Source organism: Mauremys mutica, chromosome 3 (genome assembly GCF_020497125.1).
Source record: "Mauremys mutica isolate MM-2020 ecotype Southern chromosome 3, ASM2049712v1, whole genome shotgun sequence".
In the NCBI taxonomy this organism is placed as follows: Eukaryota; Metazoa; Chordata; order Testudines; family Geoemydidae; genus Mauremys; species Mauremys mutica.
In genome coordinates this window covers 138036296-138053345 of record NC_059074.1, presented here as the reverse complement: position 1 = coordinate 138053345, position 17050 = coordinate 138036296, and the positions used below count along the sequence as shown (strand labels likewise).

The following is a 17050-nucleotide window of genomic DNA, read 5'->3' as shown; positions in this document are numbered from 1 at the left end:
AACATGTCACAGGAAAATCTCTTCACCCTAAAGATGGCTTACTTCTCCTGCTGCTATTACCAATATTTTCTGTTTGAAAATTTTAGCTTAGCAAACTGGGATGCCTAACATCCAGCTCTCTAAATAAGGGGTATGATTCCCCTCCAGAGGTGCTGATCATTCCTAGTTTCCAGGGGCGTCAATGAGAACTGTAGCAGCGCCACCATTTCTGAAAATTAGGCCCTTTCACCATGAAAGTGCCCCTCTATGACCTAAGTTTTAAAACGCTGGCCTCACTCCTTAAAATCAGGTACAAGGCTGGGCGTAGTAGGTGAGCAGCCAGGGCTGTATGCTGGAGGAAGAGAGAGGATGTGACACACTTTGCCCCCACTGCTGCCCCCCCCCCATCATCCATCCCATTAGCCCATATTCTATTCTTGGCCAGCCCTCCCGCGTTGCCTAATCTCGTTGACAACTTGCTGCCAAACCTGCAGGCAGCTGCAGCTCCTTGGCTGCTTCCCGTGGGGGCAGAGAGAGAGAGCTGAGAGCAGCAGCAGCAGCAGCAGCCAGAGAGCGGGCGGGTTTGTGAGCCGCCTGGCGCTGCAGCAGCAGCAGCACCTTTGACGTTCCATTTCCTCACGTGACGAGGCAGCTCCGTTCCAGGGAGGGGAGCCGCGGCCGCTCGTGCGAGGCTTGGGGGGAGTCGCAGCCTCCGCGGCGGCGGCGGCGGCGGCAGCGGCAGCAGCAGCAGGCGGCGGCGGCGGCAGCAGCCCGGGTGCGCATTGTTTGTGTGATGACCGATCCTCGCATCCCTCCCTCCGCTGCCGGCTGACACGGACCGCGCGGCGCGCGCCCGGAGGAGGCGGAGGAGAGGAGCCGCTGCCGCCGTGCAGCCAGTGACCTTGGCCCGGGGAGGTAAATAGGCAGGGCGGGGAGCGGGGCAGGGCGGGGGAGTTCACCCTCCCCCGGAGCGGCGCGGGTGAGGTGCCGCCGGCGAGCAGGGGGCGGAGGGCTTCCGGGGCTGCTGTCCGCGGTGCTGAAAGCCCAGGCGCGGGCTTCCGAAGCAGGGCAGAGCCGCCGGCAGCACCAGCCCCAACGTGCCGCGGGGCTGGCGGGGGGTCGCGGTGAACCCTACCCCCGCCCGCCCTCACTCCCTCCCGCAGCGGGTTGTCGGGCGGGCGGCTGGGAGCCCGGCTGGGGCTCTGCCGCCGCCGGCGCGCTCTGCCCGTGGAGGGGGGGCGGAGGCGATGGAGCCGGCATCGTGTGGTGCCGGGGGGGCTCCCTCCCCCCCTCCCCCGAAAAGCTGGCGCGGCTCTTTGTGCAGGTGGGTGAGCGCCGCACGGGCCGGGGAAGCGCTGCAGCGGGAGCTGCCTCCGGGCGGCTGCTGGGGCGCGGGGTGCGGGGGGCAGGACGAACCGCGAGCGGAACAGCTGGGAAGGCAGCCGGCTAATCGGCAGTTCCTGACCGGCGGACGCAGCCCTTTAAAGGGCGATCGGAAAGATGCGGTGTCCAGTATTCAGTGGGGAGCATTTTGTAGGGAGATGCCTCTACCCTAGTGTGCTCAGCGGTGTGAAGTGGCAATTCATTAAAGTCGGAACTAGGTTAGTACGTTACACTCATTCATTATTTACCGGCGCAAGGGGGTAATGGCAGTAAACGGGGAATTAGCTGCTTTGCCCCAGTGTAAATATCGGGCGGAGAAACGGATGAGGGTAACGTGTTGGGAGAAAGTCAGCTTTATTAATCACCGTCAGTAGGGGGAAGGAGACCTCCTGCAGCTGTATCTCACTGATCACTCTTACCTTTCACAGTGGCAAATTGCTCAGCGCAACATTTGTCAGCGGATCGTAGCACTGGGACATGGCGCAAGGAAATAATTATGGGCAAAGCAGCAACGGGGTGGCTGATGAATCCCCAAACATGCTGGTATACAGAAAGGTAGGAGGCTTTTTAATTTCTCCGAAACAGTTGAGCAAATGGCATTAGGAAACTTTCGCTCCTGGTTTCTCCTCTCCCTCCCCCCGGGAAAATGTAACTATTTTAACATTTTGCCTCCACTTGTCTTGATACAAGCTGCTGCTCTGATGTTCCATTCGTAGGAGTGCAACAACATGATTTCAGAGCATCAGAGAGATACGTGCTTTACTGTTGGAATATTGTTGGAATATTTAGTACATGATGTATACTTTACACTACTTAAATAGCAACAGTATGAGCGTGTGAAATATTAGCTCAATATCCCAATCCGTTTATCTGTTGTTTTTTATTTTAAGAAATTACCTAATCTATTTCTCTCAATTTTAAAACACATATACATATGCATAGATAACTTTGCAAAGTGTTCAAGAACGTTTATTCTATAATGCATGCTTTAAACATTCATTCATGTTCGGTTCATTTTATGTGTCAGATGGCAGTGCTGCAATATTAATTTATTTCACCTGCTCTTTCCACGTGCTAGGTACAGCTGATATGTGATGATAAAACATTTTTCGATTGAGTTAGACTATTCCCTTTTAAAATGATTTGATTGTAAAATGAGTAAAAATATTACATACTTCATATGTTAGTTTTCAAATAACAAATGTTTGGTTAATTAGTCAATTGTTTACAATGCAATTAAAGTGTTAATTGCACATGTGGTATGAGGAAAATAATTGTGTAGATTTTTTTTGTTTTGCAATCAATAGCATTTTTAAATGTATATTCCAAGGATTCTCTCTGCAAATAGATTTCCCAGCATGATCAATGTTTTTACAACAACATCAATAAACAAACTCCCAGACATTGACCTAAATAATGGGATTTATTTGGCTACTGTACTTCAATTAGAATGGTTGCTTGGGGAATTTGAGATAGGTTAGTGTGGAAACAGATTATGTTTAAACTAAGGAGATAAAGTTGTCTTTACCTTTGAATTTGACTTCTTTAAATAAATACAACTAAATTATAATTAAATGAGAAAATTCTTAAATTGTGGTAGTGGTGAAAGAGAATCTTTCACACAAACTTGGATGTAGAATGTTTTAACTACCTGTTTACTCCCAGAATTTAGGGAGTTGTAATTAGTTTGTGGATATTTAAAATAGAAAAATCAACTCTTATTTTTGTCTTTTAGGAGTTGACTCTCTCTCCCCCCTCCACATTGACTGAAATTAAAAACATTATTAGATTAGTTGTCAGTGCTTCTTCAATAGTGAGAGTAATTGATGTCATCAGATATTGTGGTAATAGACTGTTCTTTCCAGAGATTATAAATATTTTGTTAGTCACAAATTGATGTATAGTTCATGCCTTCTCAAGCCTGGTCTACACTAGGCGTTTAAACCAATTTTAGGAGCGTAAAACCGATTTAACACCACAACCGTCCACACTAGGAGGCACCTTATATTGATTTTAATGGCTCTTTAAACCGGTTTCTGTACTCCTCCCTAACGAGAGGAGTAACGCTAGTATCGGTATTAACATATCGGATTAGGGTTAGTGTGGACGCTGATCGACGGCATTGGCCTCCGGGAGCTATCCCACAGTGCACCAGTGACCGCTCTGGACCGCAATCTGAACTCGGATGCAGTGGTCAGGTAGACAGGAAAAGCCCCACGAACTTTTGAATATTTCCTGTTTGCCCAGCGTGGAGCTCCGATCACCACGGGTGGCGATGCAGTCCGAAATCAAAATAAAAAAAGAGCTCCAGCACGGACCATGCGGATATGATCGCTGTAAGGGCAGGCAAATCCGTACTATCAGCGCTACGTTACAGAAGATGAAATTCAGAATCCTTTTTTAAAAATCTCCAGACAGACGCCATAGCAGGGACTCAGCGCACTGCAGCGTGACAAGCGTAACGGAAAGCCAAAGAATCAAATGGACGCTCATGGACTGGAGGACTGAAGCTATCCCACAGTTCCTGCAGCCTCCGAAAAGTATTTGCATTCTTGGCTGAGCTCCAAATGCTTCTAGGGTCAAACACAGTGTCCGCGGTGGGTCAGGGCATAGCTTGGCAATCTACTCACCCCCCCCACACACCCCCAGAAGCGAAAGGGAAAACAATCCTCTGACTCTTTTACATGTCACCCTATCTTTACTGAATGCTGCAGATAGACACGATGCTGCAGCCGTCAACACCAACATCATCACTCCCCCCCTGCCATGGGTGGCTGATGGTACAAAAGGACTGGTAACCGTCCTCGTCATCAGCCTATTGGCACATGGGGCAGTAACCATGCTGACTAGCATCCGTCAGGTCGATCAAAGGCGCCTGGCCCTAATTTTTTCTGGTGGTGGATGGTGCAATATGGCTGGTAACCATTGTCATCATAGCAACAGGGGGCTGAGCTCCATCAGCCCCCACCCTTCATGTGTAAAGAAAAGATTCAGTTGCCCCTGGACTAGCAGAGGGATGCTGGGCTTCTCTCCTACACACTGCTTAATGTCCTGTCTGGACTATCATAGCAGCTGGAGGCTGCCTTCCACTCATTTCTCACTAACAAGTCACCATGTCTTATTCCTGCATTCTTTATTACTTCATCACACAAGTGGGGGGACAATGGTATGGTAGCCCAGGAAGGCTGGGGTAAGAACGGAATGAACAGGTGGTGTTGTTACAGGAGCACCCCCTGTGAATAGCATACAGATCATAATTTCTGCAGGATCTGACACAGAGCAGCTGTGCTCTCTGGTTCTATGATACAGTGGTTATCTAGTACACTTGCCTATATTCTAGGCAGGACTGATTCTATTTTTAGATACCAAAAAGGAGGGATTGACTCAGGGAGTCATTCCCAATTTTGGCTTTTGCGCCCCTGGCTAAGAGCAGCCAGGGGCACTTATGACAGCAGCAAATGGTACAAAAGGACTGGTAGCCATGATCATCTTAGTTCCAATTTATGGAAGGGATTGGATGGTGCAATATGGCTGGTAACCATCTCTGCTGTCATGCAAAAGCAAAAGCATGCTTCTGTGTAGCGCTGCTGAATCGCCTCTGTGAGCGGCATCTAGTACACATACGGTGAGAGTCACAAAAGGCAAAACAAGCTCCATGATTGCCATGCTATGGCATCTGCCAGGGCAATCCAGGGGAAAAAGGCGCGAAATGCTTGTCTGCCGTTGCTTTCCCAGAGGAAGGAGTGACTAACGACATTTACCCAGAACCACCCGCGACAATGATTTTTGCCCCATCAGGCACTGGGATCTCAACCCGGAAGTTCCAAGGGGCGGCGGGGGAGGCTGCGGGAACGATGGGATAGCTAGGGAATAGCTACCCACAGTGCAACGCTCCAGAAGCCGACGCTAGCCTCGGACCGCGGACGCACACCACCGAATTAATGTGCTTAGTGTGGCCGCGCGCAATTGATTTTATAAAATCTGTTTTACAAAACCGGTTTATGCAAATTCGGAATAGTCCCGTAGTGTAGACGTACCCTCATTTTGAAAGATACTGCTGACTTCACTGGGATTTGGGAATGCCAGCACCTCTGAAAATCAGGCTACTTTTATTTATGTGACTAAATATAATTTTAAGTATCAGAGAGGTAGCCGTGTTAGTCTGGTTCTGTAGAAGCAGCAAAGAATCCTGTGGCACCTTATAGACTAACAGATGTTTTGCAGCATGAGCTTTCATGGGTGAATACCCACTTCTTCGGATGCAAGTTGCATCCGAAGAAGTGGGTATTCACCCACGAAAGCTCATGCTGCAAAACGTCTGTTAGTCTATAAGGTGCCACAGGATTCTTTGCTGCTAATATAATTTTAGGAATTTGATGCACAAAAGTTTGGGAAACTTTGCACGTGCATAATGTCATTGGACCACCTGTCCATTAACTTTACAATTGTGTACAAAAATTGTGTCTATGCGCTTATGTATATTTATATAGTAAACAAACATGGGCAGAATGGTTATCATCATATTATATTTCCTAAAAAAATTATTGCACCTACTTGATTTGATTCAGTTCCCTCAAAAACATAGTATTTCATTTTATATATATATATACTGAAGAATAAGTTTCATTGTAATATTTCAGCTGTATAATGGATTGTAGAACTATTGCATAGGAGATATTAAAAGGACTTCTTGGGTTTCACAGTTGTTCTAAAGGAGCTGTACTCAGATACATCTTTTTTTTTTAACCCACTAAACTGATTATTTTCTTTTTTTAAAATGTCTATCTCATTGCTGAAGTGTAACTTCCAGACATATGTAACATGTATAGGAAAGTACAAATACTGTGTTTATTTACCTAGTTTTTCTATGGCATTTTTAAAAACAGAGTTGTATAGTAGGACACTTTTCACATATCTTAATCTTATGCAGTATAATCTGTCATGTTATTTTTGTGGTTAGGAGAGAATTTTCCCCTGGGTCAGATTGGCAGAGACCCTGTGGGGTTTTCACCTTCCTCTGTAGTGTGGGGTACAGGTCACTTGAAGGTTTAAGCTACTATAAATGGTGAATTCTCTGTAACTTGAAGTCTTTAAATCATGATTTGAGGACTTCAGTAACTCAGCCAAAGGTTATGGATCTATTACAGGAATGGGTGGGTGAGGTTCTGTGGCCTGCAATGTGGAGGATGTCAGACTGGATGATCATTATGGTCCCTTCTGGCTTTACAGTCTGAGTCTATGCCTGCTTTCTTTGATTCCTTTAACTACTCCTCTTGACCTATCATACTATAGATTGTATTGACAGGTGGCACAGTCTCAGGTGAAAACTTCCAAGCAATGTTCTAGGAAACAGGAAGCAAAATAAGATCTGGTGACATATGTATTTTAAAAGTACATAGATGTTTATGACAGGATGCAAATTTGATACTACCATCAACAAATATAGAAGACTTCTGGGTTTAGAGTATGGTAAGAGGTTGTTAAAGCATAAGACATTTGACTTCAGATATTACCAGCTGCCCTTGAAGTCTTGATGGTTTAATAGTGGCTGCTACACCACAGGAATTTTGTAATCAATTTCAGAACATAATGCTCCTCCATTTTCTATGAAGAGGCTGCAATAACTAGTAAGGTTTTTTTGTTGCATTTTGTCATTGTATTAGGGAAGAATGAACTGTGCTGAGTAACTAGAGTACAGACCTGCCAAATTCATGAAGTACTTTTTAAAAAAAAACAATTAGACAGAAAATTAATTAGAAGTTACTTGAAAAAGTTATGTACTTTTGGGGTGGTTGTCTCATGGATGATTGAATATTTAGAATTGAAAATCTCCTTACATTTTGAATGCCATGGCTTAAATGTGATTGGGTTTAACTGTTTGTCCCAATACGATATTTATGCAGCATGATTGTGTGGGATGGCAATCTCATATCTGTGCCCATGAGAAAAAGAGGAAACATGTAATATCTCTTGTGATAGGCAAGAGACAGGCCTTGACTGTAGTGAATACAAAGCAAATTCTTTATTGAGAATGCTGAGCACAAACATAACCTTGTAGTTCTCACTGTCTCTCTAACTCCAGTCTTATTAAATACAGTCTGGACTGCCTAGAGTCATAGCCCAGGTCAGGGGCGAATCCAGGCACCAGCACGCCAAGCATGTGCTTGGGGTGGCAAGCCATGGGGGGTGCTCTGCTGGTCGCCGCGAGGGCGGCAGGCAGGTTGCCTTCGGCGGCATGCCTGTGGAGGGTCCGCTGGTCCCACGGCTTCGGCGGACCTCCCGCAGGTGTGCCGCCGAATCTGCGGGACCGGGGACTTCCCGGAGGCAAGCCGCTGAAGACAGCCTGCCTGCTGTGCTTGAGGCGGCAAAATACCTAGAGCCGCCCCTGTCCCAGGTCTCCCTAAATCCTGGCCTAGCCAAGTCACAAAAGGACCAGAAAATTTGGATGATTTGAGATGGTCCTGAGTCACAATGTTTGGATCATAGAGCTGATCTGAATCTGCATTTTTATGAAGTTCAGGCATATTTGGATTCATTATTGAAGTTTGGCTCATCATAGAGAGAGTCTGAATTCTGAGGTCTGGATCTGACCTTTTCAAAGGTCAGGGGATTTATAGATCCAGTGTTAATTTTCAGAGATGCCAAGCCCAAACAGAACCACAAAGATTACAGTAAACAAGCTCATCTCTCACCTATAGTTAGTTTCTGGTTAGTTACCAAGATAAGGAAGTGGAGAAAGCTGATTGGGTTGTCCAGAAAAGGAAGATGAAGAAAACATAATAGTATAAAATGACACAATCTAGATTTCTTCCAGTGTTCCACGTTCATATACACAGAAAGTATACTGCACATTTAGATGATTTTTTTTTTAGAAAACCCAGATCAAATATTTGAGTTAAATATTTAGTGCATAAATGACTTGTTTAAATCTGTATTGCAAAAGGCACTTGCACAGATAAATAGTTCCTTATATCAGTATCAGTATCAGTATCATGCCACCTCAGAAAGCTCTTGTACTTTTTTTCTTTTAATAGAATGTCACCTGCATTACTATTTTTAGATGCCTGCTTCATTATAAAATAATGAAATATGACACATAGGTGGTGCCAACATACCTTAGGAAGAGTCCTAAAGTTTCCTGGTATTAGCTTCAGGCAAATATGAACATATTGAAAGTATTACTTTTATTTCCTTTCCTACTGAGTCTATATCCATCAGCAATTAAAAGCTGAATTAGAAGATGTAAGAGCACTGGAACCATTAGTGTTTGAACATCATATAGAAATCTTTGATTTCAGCAACACTTGCAATTGTGGCTAGAAGTTGGATTGTAGAGAAAACTACTAATATTGGCTTTTCTTGTATCTTATGAGTTTAAGTTTTCAGAACTTGAGGTTGTTTTCTTTCTTCAATTTGACATGGAGAGGAGAGAATTTATTGTTGGGGAAAACTTCTAATTTTAGAACCACTACCCTATGCTGTATTTCCTTGAGTTGAAAAAAGCCACGGGATTCTAACTGATCACTCTCATGTTCTGTTTTAAATGATTCTAAATTCAACAAGTTGAATCCCCCTATGGGGGATTATGAACTCTAATTTACAAGTTTACTTGCTTTTTTATCACCTGTTTAAGATATTCCAATCCAGTTTTGTCCTTTTTTGTGATATCAAGACTACCTTTGTTGGAGTAATTAATTATATTCTTGTTGACTGAGACTTTGAGTCACCACCTCTCTCCCTGCCCTAAATATTAAAATAGTTTTTGATGGAGGTGATCGTATTTTCATAGTGTTTGAGGCTAACATTCTTGGTTCTATTTCTGTTCCAATAATCAAAGGTCATACTTGCTAGACTTGTATTATAAGTTTATTTGCCAGTCCACTGTAATTTGACATTACTCATAGAAGTGTGATATTTACAGGAATGATGTCTTGCCATTCCTATTATCATTGTTCTTTTACAATGTAAGCTGTGGAAATGGTGATAACTCTCTTTAGTTTCTCCCCTCCCCTCTCAAAGGGCCTCCTCCAAAATAAATTGGCTGTTTGAAGTGGCAGTCAAATAAAATTGTATTGGTAATGTGTGGGTATTCTCAAGTATTCATGTCAGGGGAAAAGTTACCTGGTGGAAGTTAGCCTGACTGCAGTCTTCATATTTGGGAAGGACATGAAGACTGGAATTTTAAAAATGTTAAGCAATAGCCTATGGGAGACATACCATTGACTTCAATAGGAAAAGAATTAGTCTGGCACTGTGTACTTCTGAATATGCCTACATTATGGTGGGACCACAACTGATACATAAAGGAAAATATAAATTGGACCTACTCATAGACCTGAGTTAGCTGACACTGGTGAACATATATGGCTATAAAATTATTATAGGGAATTCCTGGTACAAAAATAAGTTACAGAAACTGAAATAATTGGCCTTTTTGTATGCATAATAACTATTTCCAATTTTCAGTGGCTCATTTTTAATTTGCATATGGCAGTATCACCATGAGTTGTGATCACATTATATCTGACCATGCAGAAAGGTCTGAAGGCCCAGTTAATACTTTAATGGAAGATGCAAATACCAAGAAAGACTGAGGTACTGTGGGTAACTCTCATGGTGACTGAGTAAGTGGTACTCTTATTGTTGAATTTATAAGACTGCAGGATCTGTGAAAGTATTAACTGGGCCGTTAGCTGAGCTCTCTCTTCTTGGTCAGATACAATGTGATCACAGCACAAGGTAATATTGCTAGAAGCACACTAAAGCTGAGTCACTGAAAATAGTTTGGGTACAAAAAAAAGGCTGATTTCCCCCCCCCCCACACACACGCTGTTTCTGTAATTTATTTTTTTCACCATGAATTCTTTGTAACTGTAGAGCCATAGCTGATGTATGTATACAAACTAAAGATGTTTCTGATGACAGTGGGAGGATTTGAATGGGGGTGCTTGCAGGTCCATGAGTAGGGTTAACTTATACTTTTCTTTATGTACTACTGGTGATGTCACCATAATGTATACTTCCTTCCAGGAGGTGGAGACAGGGAAAAAAAAACTTGTAGCTATGTCACTAATACTATACAACTGGATTACTAGCTGCAAGACTCCATTTCTTCTGTCTTCAACAGGTGGAAGAAATTTTTGCTGGCTGCATTGAGGTATTAGCTGGCTTTCTTCCTTTAAACTGTAGTCTCACAGTGATAAGTAGCCTGTAGGTCCCCCCAGGGAGGAGGGAGTTTGGGCTGGTAAACCCAGAGATGGGTGGAGCCAGAAGATAGAGTTGAGAAGTAGGAAGGAATCCAGGAGAAGGGCAACATGGTCTACCAGAAAGCAGGCCACCGTTGCTAGAGATAGGGTCCCTGGACTGGAACCTGGAGTAGAGGAACGTGGGCCTGTCCTCTACCAGACACTGGAGGTGTGGCATGGTCAGGGCAGTGAAGGCAAGATTACTGTTTTTGTATAGATAGCCCAGAAGGGGAGGACTATAATGACATGTCTGGAGGGCTGAGTCATGAAGATAGAGAGCCTATAGGGCAAGGAACTGACAGAAGAGGGTGTTACACCTGGAACCAGCTAATCCCCAGAACAACCAGGAAGCCGTGCTCTAGCAGTGAGTGGACCCTATGACACACCTATAGGGGAAGGTCCTGCTTGTATGTTGGGCCCCAAAATTAAGTGTGGTGGTTCTGTTAGCTGATAGTCCTTGCTGGGGAGGGAGAAGGGAAACCTAATGCCACCAGGTGATAGGCATCATCCCCTCCCCCACAGTGCTGTAAACTTGAAATTACAGCATTACTTGCCAGTGGCTGAAACAAGTAGAAAAATGTTACAGCATGCCGTGCAATCATGTTGCTTCTTTCTTATATCGGGTACATGCAGTTTAATACTGTATATGCCTGTGTGGATTGTACATTGTCACTTTCAGTCTCTCTGCTCTTTCCCTTTTGAAGCATTCTACATTAGTTACTATGGAAACAACCATTCTATTGATAGTGATGTGCAGTATAGTCACTTTTTTATTATGATTTTAAATTTACAACATGGTTTTTGAAATGCCGAGGTTCAATATATGTCATATGATATAAAAATTGAGGGATTTTGAGCAAAGCAAAAGAGGATGGCCGTAAGACTGCAAATTCAAAGTTCACAAATAAATACACTTTCATGTCACTTTCACGGTATTACCAACCCCAAATGTTCAAAAATCATGAATCAGGCTCACCAAAAATCATGAGTTTGGCTTTAAATTCATGAGATTAAGCAAAAATAACATGCTGTGTCCTTTTTATTTGCTCTCTGCTTTTTGTGCCTTTAGAGTGCACTGGGGTCACATTTTGAAGCTTTCTCCACAGCCACAAAGGCTAGAAACTTCATTTTTCTTTAAGAATCAAGGCTGAAATCATCACATATCCACTTGATTCTAGTAGCTGGGGCTTTAAGGAAAACAATTATCATGAGATTCATGATAAAATCAGGAGGGTTGGCAACACTTCTTTTTACTTCTATTTAAAGGCTAGTTACTTTCCAGAAGGCTCTTAAACACAACACCACAGTGACTGAGTGGCAGTTCTCACAGGAGAATATTTAAAACCAAACACCAAGAAAATTCCATTTTAAAGTTGAGAAAAATATTGAGACTTCTGAGGTATATCCGGGCCACTGCAAGCAGGAAAGGAAAATGAACAGCCACAGGATCTCTGGGAAGCTCTTCCTCTTGGAGGGTCTAATCTTCTAGTCCTTAATCCAGTAAAACTTCTATTGCCATCAGCACTTCCATTCATAGATATTAACATCACAGTTAACATGTGATAACATGTGGTCAATAACTATATATTTCAGACTTAAATCCCTGAGCTATCTTATCGATAGTTACAAATCTTGTATGCATTGGCTCAGGGACTACATTTTCTGGCATATTCTGAACAGTGCTGAGCACACAGATGGTGCCCAGTGAATAATACAAAATCAGGACAATAATTGTCAACTTCATGGACTCTCTGAATACAATTTCTGTTCTTTGTACTGGAATTGGCCTCGATACAGCTGAAACCCTAAGAATTTGAGGCATAAACACATCTGATACTTGTATGACACTTTCTGATTCCTTCCTTTTCTAGAACTCAGAACAAAACGGTTTTCAGTTAAAATGTAAAATTGCACAGCAGCCATTTTTCTACAGTGCAGCATGGGGTAGAAGTGGGAATTAAGTGATCGCCTCTTGTTTGACTCTCATTCTCCATCCTTCCTGGCCTCTGTGCTTCATTTCATACTGTCAGCCATGTCCTCCATCCCAACTTCCTGGGACTGTTTGCTGGAGTCTCAGAGCTGTCTGCCTTGGTTTTGCTATCAGATCTTTTTTTTTTCTTTCTTCCAGCATGTAGCAGAGTGATAGGCTGGCCTGCTGGATAGGGATCTAGCGCTGAAAGATCTGGGTTCTACTCCTCCCATGGACTTCCTGTATGACCTCAGGCCAATGCCTTAAAGACAGAATTTCAAAGTATTTTAGACACCCAAAGATGCACCTAACCTTCCAGGCACTTTTGAAAATCCCACTAAGTGCCTAAATATGTTTGAAAATCTGGCCTTTAGTCTGTGTGCCCCAGTGCCCCATCTGTATAATGGGGATAATAGCACTGCTTTACCTCAGAGGGGCTATGAGGAGAAATAGGTTAGACATTGTGAGGCGCTCCGATACTACGGTGATGCAGCCACATAAGTACCACAGGTAGAGTGGGAACTTCTCTATACCATTGCTATCCCTTCCCTTGGTTTTGGCCACTTCTTTTCACCTATGCCCCCAGATCTACCCCTTTTCAAAATGCCTCCCCTGCAAGCTCTCCACTGGTTCTAAGGTGTATGTGTGCATGCAGGTGGGAAAGGAATGATACTACAGAGGAAGACACATAGCACAGAGAGGACCCCTCCACACTCAGCTCAGAGAGGGTCCAATTTAACCCAAAGTAAATATTACCTGAGAAGGAAATGAATTCCTCTGTTCTTTTTGTTTTTTAAAAACCTGCATGTTTATGCATGCTTTCTTTTATGGCACAAGCCTACAAAGAGTACCCCTGTGCCAGCGGAGTCCTGCAGTATATGTGAGTGTCTGCTTTCCTGTCACACCTTGCAGGATGGGGAAGCTCTAGTTTAGTGTGTTTCACTGTGTGTTCATTTTATTAGGTTTAATTAAATCCTTATTTGATCAGATATTTAAATAAGCAATGTGACCTCAGCTAATTAAAGTCTGGATTGTATTTTTTTTTTCTTTTTTGGTACTTGGAATATTAGCCTGGCAAAACCCAGTTTTCTTGAATGCTGATTGTTAATGATGTATAATTAGCCTTAATTTAATAATCATGAAAATAAATGTTTGCTTTTTTGTGCATTTTGTCTAGATAATAAAATCTCCATCTCAGACAATTAATATCCCTTGGAATGATGATATCATTCAATGCTATTGCAGTTTGTCTTCCACATAGTACATCTCCTCCTGATTGTATTTTTTTTCTCCACTGTAAATTATGTTCATGGCTGTTAAAACAAATCTGAAATTCCTGGTGCTTGGAGATTCCATTCTGGAAGATTAGGTTCTGTGACTTCTGTGGGAAAATCTCTCATATATTCTTCCACTGTATAGATTTTTCTTTGATATACTGTATTATCAGAATGAATAAATGATTTAGCTCATGTCCTTTGACAGACAGGGTCTTGAAATAGTTCATAAAAATTATTCATTTTATTGCTTCTTATTCACCCAAACTCCTAGGAATCGCTAAGATAGAATGCAGTGTGTCTTTCACATGGGCCAAACTCATGGCACCTCATGATTTGTAATTAGAAGCCACCCACATGCATTTGAAATGGAATGGACATCAGTAATTAGAATATGAATTTACAATAAAAACAAGATTCAAAACTACGCTTCCTCTGAAGCTGTTTAAAAAACAAAACAAAAAAAACCCTTCTATTTTGTCTGTCTTTTTAAACCCTGGCCTTGTTCCTTCTGTAAAGGGGGGAAAATAGTGCAAGAAATACAAGATTGGGTGGCTGTGCTATAAAATCCCTGATTTTTAGTAATTTTCTACAAGTTTTGTCATGCAGGTACATAGAGGCAGTGTGGTCTGGAGGAATGAGCATGAGATCAGGAGTCACGAGGTGTTCTCCATTTCAATCCTGGATACGCCACTGACTTACTGTGTGGCACATAACAAATTATTTTGCCTTTTTGTCTTGGCTTCCTCATCTGTAAAGGTGTTTAATTACACTCCTAATCCACCTATCTCACAGGGGTGTTATGAGAATTCCTTGGTTAATATCTGTACAGTGGTTGGAGCATATGAAGCACTATAAAAATGCTAAGTTATTATGAATGCAGTAATTTAATTTAAAACAATTAAAGTGCTCTGAGCAATAAAACTCACCCACCCACTCTCACACACACTCACACTAGATTACGAGATTTGAAATTTCGTGTGTGTGTGTGTTTTCAAAGTTGCCAAGCAACCACAAAACCCACTGAAGTCAAATGGGAACAAGAGGTGCTCTGCACCTTTGAAAAATCATGCAGTGCCTCTATTATTAAACAACCAATGGGATCTTTTGTATTTAACTGAGTTAAACTAGATGCTCAGATCTTGGCTCCTGTGTCTTGAAGAACAGAGCAAGGTCATATACATTTCCACTTTGGGTAATGCTTCATTTTGGTTTCCAGGAGAGCTAGATGCCTTTCTCCCACACATGTGCAACAGGAAAAAGCAACATAATGCTCTGTCTGTCTGTACCACTCCTTAATTTGTAATGAAAAAGGTGCTAGGTGCTGAAGCAATTAGGTGCTGGGGCTCAAGCAATTTTTTTACATTCATAACTGATGCAGCAAGCCCAGAGGTGCCCTGGAACAAGTTAAGTACTGATCTGCACTAATGCCAACTCTGACACTACACCCCATATTCTTCATAGAGATATTGTTATGATATGATTATGGTGTAATTATGATGTATTTTATGCAAGATAGATGATGTGAGATATAATTGAAAAGGTTATGACTTACTGAATATGAAATTATCCTATTTGCATGCATGTATCACTTTTGTATCTGAAGTTAGGAATATTGACTATATATCTGTATTACAAATATGTTTACACCTGGGGAACTCCCACTAGGCAGAATGCAATCAGTCTAGATGGCTGGCTGGGAAGGGCCATTAGGGAGAACAATAGGTCTTAGAAGATGTTAATCTCCCACCAGGGAGCCTTTCTGAGGACAGTACAAACAGCTTCTGACTCATGGCTGCTATGGCCCTACAGAAGCATGTGACCAAGTTACCTGGTACTGGACTCCATTATAGAATACCAGTGTTTTTCCACTGAAAGGTGTGAGAACTAAAGTTGGAAACAAAGGGTTCCCGCCATATGCAAAAGCTATTTCAGGCAGGGGAGTGACGTCATCATGGATCTTCACTGACTCCCTGCCCAAAGGAGATGCTTGGAAACACCTGAGAAACAAAGACTGAACTGAGGAGAAGGGCTGAACCCAGGCTAGAGGGATTTCTAGCCTGTGAAAGGAATATGTGCAGCTTGCCCTCAAGAATCTCTGCAAAATGCCTAAACCAACAATTAAGGTGAGAATTTGCTACTCATATCCAATTTATTTAATATACAGGCGAGTCTCATCTTACGCTGGGGTTACATTGTGCTGTCAGCACATAAAGTGAAAATCGCGTATAGTCAAAATTACATTGAGTGTAATGGCGGGCACTACAGGCACAGTATTAAAATGGTTGTTTTTCTCTTTTTTTGTTTTTTTTTGGTTTTTGCCAGCCGCACAAAGCTGAATTCACACATGTTAAATGCTTGTATTAAGCTTAGATTGCATTTTTGTTTTATTTGCTAAGTAATCTGCTTTGATCTGTTTGCTATCCCTTATAATCACTTAATCTATCTTTTTGTAGTTAATAAATTTATTATTGCTTTGTCTAAAACCTGTGTGTGCAGGAGTCATTGGGGTAGAAAGCTGTGTATATTCCTCTCCACATTGAGGGAGGGAGTGAATTTCATGAGCTTATGCTATACAGTTTCCTGTGCAGCGCAAGATGGTATAATTTTGGGCTTACTCTTCAAAGGGGGGGGTGTACTTGAGTAACTCGGCAGTTCCTTAGCTGTGCCGTCCCATGCAGAGCTGATCTCAGCACCGGTGTGTAGCTATAGTTGGGTGTGTCCCTACCTGTATGTGTGCTGGAGGGAGCTTGAGAGCCTGTCACAGCAGTACAGTGTAAAGGGAGCCCAGGCTGGTGGGTCAGGCTGGCTCGGATACTCCAGTTCCAGGTGTCACCCTAGAGGGAACCCATCACACCAACATCTCTTGTGCCTCACAGAACTGCAGCACAGGAATATTTTTTCATATTTTAAAGCCAACATTCTTTTCAGAGTTCAAGCAGCTTCTTCAGCTCCTAAGACACTTCTGACCCAAATTTGCAAGAGTAATTTACCACAAAGGAATTGGTATGCTGTTCTTGCTCTGAGTCGCTAACTCCATCACTTAAGGACTTTCAAATCTGGTTCTAAAGTGTATCTCGACTGTCTGTTAACAGTCATAGTTGTGTGCTTCTCATATTAATGTTGCACGTATTCCTCACTGTGATATTTATTCAGATGAACAGAACATAGCCATATTTGTGTATATGCATCCTAAATTT

At 42.7% G+C, this 17050-nt stretch overlaps 1 protein-coding gene across 8 annotated transcripts in view; it reads left to right on the top strand.

Moving 5' to 3' along the window:
- The first annotated feature begins 748 nt into the window (after window positions 1-748).
- The window catches only part of RGS7 (regulator of G protein signaling 7), a 427776-nt gene continuing 411474 nt past the window's right edge, over window positions 749-17050 (top strand). For all 8 annotated transcript variants that reach the window (XM_045011555.1, XM_045011554.1, XM_045011563.1 and 5 more), the window contains exons 1-2: window positions 749-894; window positions 1791-1917. In XM_045011555.1, the coding sequence (XP_044867490.1) occupies window positions 1840-1917 (78 nt within the window). In that variant the 5' untranslated portion in view covers window positions 749-894; window positions 1791-1839. The remainder of the gene's footprint in view (window positions 895-1790; window positions 1918-17050) is intronic.